The sequence below is a fragment of the Bidens hawaiensis genome, unplaced genomic scaffold, assembly GCF_021521415.1.
Source record: "Bidens hawaiensis isolate Kalapana, Puna unplaced genomic scaffold, B.hawaiensis_p1.1 tig00050618_1, whole genome shotgun sequence".
In the NCBI taxonomy this organism is placed as follows: Eukaryota; Viridiplantae; Streptophyta; class Magnoliopsida; order Asterales; family Asteraceae; genus Bidens; species Bidens hawaiensis.
Window position 1 is genome coordinate 32,347 of NW_027499070.1, and position 7,518 is coordinate 39,864.

The following is a 7,518-nucleotide window of genomic DNA, read 5'->3' on the forward strand; positions in this document are numbered from 1 at the left end:
CTATTTTTCTTTCTAATACCATGTGTAATCAAAACGTTCAACCCTTGGGCATTTTGCGCCTTGTGACATCCCCGTTAGCAATGAAGGGTTTTGCGAAAAGTGGCGCAGAGGGTTACCCCTGCCGCTTTCACCCCAAAAACGCCACACTTAGCATGACGACGGATGCTCTAAGATTAACTAAAATAAAAATCACCCTTCCCGTATTAAACAAAAATAATCTAAATTTCTTGTAATACCAAAAGATTTTATTAGTGTAATTTGTTTGACTTATTAAAATATGATAAATCAAAATATTTTCAAATAAGGGGATACAAAGTGTATGTTTCTTGAGTTTATTATAATACTAGTTTTAGAGCCCGTGTAACATACAATATTATTTAAATTATAAAATTACAAGTAAAGAAAATAATTATATAATGTATATGAAAAAATGTATTGCATTTATGCTAGTGTCTATACTATGTGTATATAAAATGATTTTATTTTTATCACAAAATGATTTTTTAAATAAACTTAATAAAAAATGCACGTGCAAAAGCGTACCCGAGAACACTTATTTTATTGAAATTTTTATTGTCAGTATCATATATGTATAATTAAAAGAATGCAGAAATAAGACATCTCATACAATAGTCATACAATAGTAATTCTGATCATTAAGTCTAAATACTGAAGAAACGTTACCTTTATTGATATATTTATGAATTACACATAGAAGAAAATAAGAACATTAAATTATAACGACGGGTGTTCTTCAAAAACTATGTTTTTCTGAGATAAACCATGAAAAGATTTTGATAAGTTTGACAAAATAAAAAATAACATGTTAACCCATTTAATTTTGTGAATATTTTGCTTCATTTGAGCATAGATTTGCATGACATGTTTCTCATATAATGTTCTGATCACCATTGAAGGAAAAAATTAATGATGACACCAATTTTTCAAATTTGATACATGTTAGAAGCATTGATAGGCTCGAAGGTGGGCTTGTCGTAAGTATTCACAATCTATTCTTAATTTTTAATAGTCGAGGGGAAAATAGTCAATTTACCAAATCCCGAACCTTTTTGATTTTTTTTCCCAAAAATGTTATTGAAAATAAATTTGAAACCCAAGTCATGTTTAAAATTCTAACTTTAAGCCGTTTGACATTTCAAGTCTACACTTTGAACCCGTAACAAATTTGATGATAAATCTATTTGCATTTTGAAAATTTAAAAATAGTTAGATTTTTCATTTTTGACCCATAACAAATTTTGACCCAGATGTAGTTAACCTATACCAAACAATTTATTTATCAATTTTTTACTGTAAAAACCAAATTTAGGTTCCACAAAACCCGAAACAATCCTTGATAAAAAAACCAATAAATTAAATATGATAAACTTTGTTATATATGAAAGTGATTGATATCAACTTACTAAATTAACTGAAAAAAATATATAGTTTACTAAATTAACCAAAAAAATACATTGATAGATTTAAAGCATATATTTAAAATTTATATGATATTTATAATAATAATAATAATAATAATAATAATAGATAAATGAATTGATTTTTAAAAAATGGATAAACTTTTAAGCATAGATTTATTATTTAATAATTAAAAAAATTACTTTGTAAAATGAAACCATGTTCGAGTTTGGTTTTCTTTATAATCTTCAACAATATACATAGTAAAATATTTAATAATAACATTTGAAATTATATATTTTTTCAATCTTTAACAAACATGGTTTGTTGTTAACTTTTGAATTTCACCAAGTATTTTGGAATATATAGTAAAATAATATGTTAATATTTATTTTTATAAAAATTTATAAATATTATATAAATAAAATATAAAAGGAAAGTGAATATGAACATGTATTAGGGTCTTTTAAGATCTTAGTTTTTAAAGGGAAAAAAGTTATAAAATTTAACTATAAACTAACACGTGTCACAATTATTTTACTTTATTAAAATTGATAGATTTAATATTAAAATCCTCATGGGTTTTTAGGACGAAACCTAGCAATAGAGGATCGAAGTGTAGCAACATCCCCAGTAGCAGGGTTTAAGAAGCATTGCCCATAATTGGAAATACTTTATTTTGACTATTGTTGTTTTATAAGAATTTCATTAGAATTTTATTTTCCGGAATTTGACTTCAAAATTGAACACATTTTTCAGTGCAACTTGAAAATTTCAAATGATAATTGCCCAAGGCAGTTTTTAAACCCTTAATCCAACATATACGTTTTCTTCATCATTTTGGTCATACACTCGTTTTTCTTCTGGTTCTTGAAGTTTCACAAAAACTTATACCAAGTTCTTATTTTCAGATAAGTCTTATTCAATTAAGAATTCGATGAACCACTTAATTTATTTGGATTTAACAGTGTTCCATGATTTCAAATAAGTTTCACAGTCTTATCATGTTGTTATTATATCTCACGAATTCTCGACACGGGTTTGATAGCAAGAGTTTTGCACATGCTCCGCCTCATATAAGTAAAATTTTACCAAATTTCTTTTAGCAAATTTTCAAATGTTTTTTTTTTCATGTTATGCATTGTCATGAAACGACTCGCTATTCGCTACCGGCCAAATTCATGCCACGTTAGCCATCAGCACACGGTTGCAGAGCCAACCCTGGGGAGGGGGGGGGGGTCGACGGCCATCGGCCCGACAATCCGCTAGGGTCGAACTTTAAAAAAAAATTATGTGTTTATATGAAAAATGATATGTATATTTAATGTTTAATCTCAACTACAAAACAACTAGATTGGTCTTGAGGCAAAGTGTATGACTTCCAACCAAAATGTTGTAGCTTCTAGTCTCATCTGATACATGTTTAAAACTATTTTTATACAAAAGTTTTTTACATAACCTAAATCATAACAAAGAAAGCCAATTTAAAAACTAAATCAGTAAATTGTTTAAACCTAACAAAATACTATTTTACTCTAGGCCCAAAATATTTTCACCTTCGACCAAATTTTTTTTTCAATTATCAGAGCCGTCCCTGACAGGTTGAACCACATTAGCTCTAGCTTTAGGACATGTTTGGGATTGAGTTTGAAAACACCTTATTGGCTTATTGGCTTTTTCAAAAAGCCAATAAGTTAAATAGTGTTTGGCAATCACAAAAAAACCTTTTATTTTAGCTTTTTAAAAGGGTTAAAAAACAAATTTTCAAAAGCCCCAAATCCTGGCTTTTCAAAAAGGCTTTTGAAAAGCCATAAACACTTTTCAAACTCAATCCCAAACATGTTCTTAATACGCGCTTGAGTAACGTGAACCCGCGAAGAAGCACATACCGAAATTCCTTCTTTTCAACATAATAGAAAAATGGTAAATGCGAAAGGGAGCAAATATCCGGATGGTACTTATTTTGTAGCTAATTTCATTTTTTGTAAATAAAAATTCACGTTACATATATATTTTTTTCTCCGTAGAAGCATCTAAATACAAAAATCAAGAAACCTTATTATATTTTTTGATTACTAATAAAATATATAATTTTGTAATATGTTGCAGCTCCTAAGTTGAAAAATTAAAGAAACGAGATGCGTAGTGACTAGTGGGTGATAAGTTGATTGTTTTTCAACCGATAAGGGGCTATAACACCACTCTCAGGTGATATTCGGGCGATAAAGATACGTGTAGTGAAGAGCTACAAAAGGGGGGATTTTGACACGTGACCCACGTCAGCAGAGAAGCAATTTTCATTTTAAGGGTGTATGGGTGGTGTTGACCATTTTTATATATTTTATTGTTAATTTCAAACCCACATCGACAACAAATCTATACCCCCCACCCCCCACAGATTTGTCACCGGTACTTAAATGGGATGCGACAACATCACTACACCCCTAAAATAAAAAACGTTCCTCTACTAATATGACGCCACATGTCAAAAATCCCCTTATTTTATAGACCTTCACTACACATAACCTAAGATATATCAAATTTTACAAGTACCAAAAGTAAAACACAATATAAATTATAAAGTCGTAGCTTTTCTTTATATGAAATAATTATGTTAATTTGGATAAAATGCTTTATTGCAATTAAATGGTGGAGAGAGAGAATTACTTTTATGAAAATACAACTTGCAAGTTGCAATGAACTTTTGTCCGATCACGTGAAGTTGAATTGACTTCATCTGGTTCTTCAAGAACACTTAACATCTTCTAGCTTAGATTTTTTTGTTAGGACTTTTTTTTGTAAAAACAAAAAATAAAATTTATAATAGCAAAAGAAACCAAACATCAAAATTATGGCATAAAACCTTTTAAAATTCATTTCAAACTTTTTGACAAATTTTAACTGTTTTTTTTATTGTAGAGTTAGTTTCAGTTTTAGTAGTTGATGTTTAAATAGAATGACTAGTTGTGTACCAAACTCGTTTTTTACTACAATGTAATGCCAAAGCTAGGCTTCAAATTTTCATCTATTTGCATTCTTTTGGCAAATTTCGTTAGATTTTTCTGTTAGTCTTAACGGAAATAGCCAAAATACCTGTTGTTATTTAGAAACTCACAAGACTTTTAAAACCATATCTTTTATTTAGAGAACATGAAAAATATGCGTTCGGACCATAAGACAACATCTCTAACACCTATATAGAATAGTGACCATAGATAAAACTTCAGACTCGTGGATATGATTCAAACCATCGAATGCTTAAAGACTTCGTATCTTGGGACGTAACACGTCCAACTGATTCAATAAAAACATTAATGACGGAACACCGCTGAAGCAAGGACACGCCCATTGTGTACACATATCTACTGACTACTGTTGTAGAGTTCACATCTCTCTTTCTTTAAACGTATGTTTATTCTCGCGTTAAACTCTGGTTACCAGGGATTCCTTTTTGATCATGATCGGTCAACGATCTTGTTACCAAACACTTTAGCAACATGCATCACTCAACAAAAACTTTTGATCATCAGTACACCATTTGGTTTAATGCACGAGAATAACGTAAAAAAGTGTAACAAAGTTCTTGCTTTCCGCCTAATTTCATTTTCACTTTTAATTTTATATCAACAAATGTTAATTACAACTTCATCCCTCTCAAACCCACCTTTAGCCGGGATAATCAAAATTATACAAAACTATGACTTTCCACTATGCAATTTCAACCTCCACCATCCCAAGATCTCCAACTTTCTCACCCAAAATCCGTTTATTATCCCGTCTATGTACCAAAACCCGAGTCTCGCGGTTAATTTACACATCATCGGGCGAATCAAGAGGGAAACAAGTGTCTTCACCACCCGTACTCCATAGGAAATGCGCATAGTTAGCAGCATAAAACGAGTTGCTAGGATCCGCGGATATTGCTTCCAAATAAGTCTCTTCGGCAGCCCATAAATCTTTTCTAATTTGCCATAAAAAGCTTGCGTATTTGTTTAACGCCTCCGCGTCCTTAGGTTCGACCTTATATGCCTTTTTAAAGTAGTCCTCAGCCCTGTTAAACAAACCATAATGTAAATACTTTCGTGCAAAAATAGAAATAATAATCAAAGTATAAACATATTGTCACAACATGTACCTATCGTAATCACGAGCAACTAGATACAGAAACTGTGCATAGTTGGCCAGTAGTAACGGGTTATCAGGTTCTTGCGAAAGACCCGTTTGATAAAGAAGCTCCGTCCTGAAGTAGTCCGCTGCATCTTCTTCCTCAATTTTCACCGTCACCGGTGAAACAAAATTCCTCATCGTCTCGTGATCCAAACCATCATCCCCGGTCACAATCTGCATTCTATCAGCTTCATCCACAATCGAAATCCACGACTTCAACTCCTCGTCTTCACTCGCCTGACCCGAAACCGACTCCTCACTTGTCCTAGCCGGGTTCCCAATCGCCGAAGACGAGGCCACGGATCCATCAAACCTACCATCACCATCCGTTCCACTCGCAACAGGCCTAATATTCCCTCCGCCCCCGTTGTTTCCACCAATCGACGTCGTCTTCCCACCCGTGGAAAATGATTTAATCAAAGACGAGTCGAATTTGGTTTGAATATCAGTATGGTGTTGTGTCACAGACTCCATAGCGGACGGTGGTGCAGTCGCGATAGCGAAGTTGTTACACGCCGTCATCGAGTGGACGCTGTAATTGGCTAAGAGAATCATGACGTACACCATTAAAGTTGGGGTTTGAGAAAAAACCTGCTGGAACAACCAGACGAATGAGGCGTTCATCTCTGTTTGAACTCTCACAACAATATCCTGCAGGTCTTCATAATATAGAAACTCCCTCATGTGCAGCGTGTAACTCTGAAGCTCTCTTATTATAAACACCATAGACGAAAACGCTTTCTTCACCGAACAATAAGCAGACTCCCCTGCTTCTCTTATCCCTTCCCGCCACTGCTTCTTCTTCTTCTTAATTATTCGCAGCGAAAACGGCAAATCCACGCTGTTCGCCTTTCGCTCAATACTCGCTGGAATCATATCCCTCTGCCACTCCAAACCGTCGTAATTCTCCTTATTTTCAACCTCTTCCGAAACCTGAAACCGGAGAGCTAATTCGTTAATCTTCTTGGTGAACTCCTCATCGGAGAATTGAGCGTCTAGACCGGCTGTGACAGCGCGATGAACCGGTTTATGTATTCTGGATTTGGATGTGTACAGTCTGTTCAATTTGGTTCCGAATATTGCTGAACGGTAAGCGAGAGCGAGGTGAGTCAAACTACGTCGTTTTAATGACGGTGAGGTAACTGCAGAGGCTAGGGTTTGTAACGAAGAAGAAGAAGAGTGTGGAATTGAATGTTGTGGTAGATTCAAACAGCTGTTGGACATTTTTGTTCTCATTTGAAAGTGTGAATAGAGATTCAAAGATGAAAGCTTATAGATCCAATAACGAAAAGTGATAACTTTCCTTTGAACCTAAAAGAGTGAAAATAAAGCAAAATCAATAACCAAAAGTCAATAATCTTTCATCAAATCTCAACAAATATAATGATTACAGCACACAATTACACAAAGTTTTAAGCAATAAAATCGGATCAGAAAACAGAAACCAATGAGAATGAAATATATATATATCTAGATCTACGAACCTAGCAGAACCAGTGACACCAGAATAAGTTTATGAATTATTATGGCGATGGTGAATGTATCCGGTCTGTTTTCCGGCCAAGTACGACGGAGTGTATGACTTAGCTAGAGGAAGAGGGGTGTGAGGTTGTTGTTATATACATATATGGCATCTCTCTTTGCACACGAGATATTCCTATTCACACACAAAAAAAAATCTTGGCCAACGTGAATCAGTCACATCGTTAATTTATAATTACAAGGAAATATTATACTCCGTAATATATATAATTTATAATTACGTTAAAAATCTTGGGTTTTTCTGTTTTGTTTTCCAATCAAGTGGGCCATGTACAAGGGTGGGTCTTTGTGTGGGCCAGGTCGGACCACGACCCACCCAGTTTTTTCTCTAAATAGTGTAATTTAAACAACAATTTATGTTAATGCTACAACAAAGCCTCGTTGCGAGAC

The 7,518-nt window shown here is 33.5% G+C and overlaps 1 protein-coding gene across 1 annotated transcript; it reads right to left on the reverse strand.

Moving 5' to 3' along the window:
• Positions 1-5,006: 5,006 nt before the first annotated feature.
• On the reverse strand, positions 5,007-7,245 carry LOC143598646 (uncharacterized). Its single transcript, XM_077076810.1, has 3 exons — positions 7,071-7,245; positions 5,555-6,897; positions 5,007-5,470 (listed from the first exon to the last, which is right to left on the reverse strand). The coding sequence occupies exons 2-3, from the start codon at positions 6,820-6,822 to the stop codon at positions 5,230-5,232; spliced, it is 1,509 nt and encodes a 502-aa protein (XP_076932925.1). The 5' UTR covers positions 6,823-6,897; positions 7,071-7,245; the 3' UTR covers positions 5,007-5,229.
• Between the last annotated feature and the right edge of the window lie 273 nt (positions 7,246-7,518).

Bases quoted from the DNA above. Each gene is read 5' to 3' on its own strand.
- LOC143598646 (XM_077076810.1), bottom strand. From the start codon at position 6,822: ATGAGAACAAAAATGTCCAACAGCTGTTTGAATCTACCACAACATTCA. The intron at 5,471-5,554 runs GTACATGTTGTG...TTTGTTTAACAG, and splicing joins GTTGCTCGTGATTACGATAG to GGCTGAGGACTACTTTAAAA.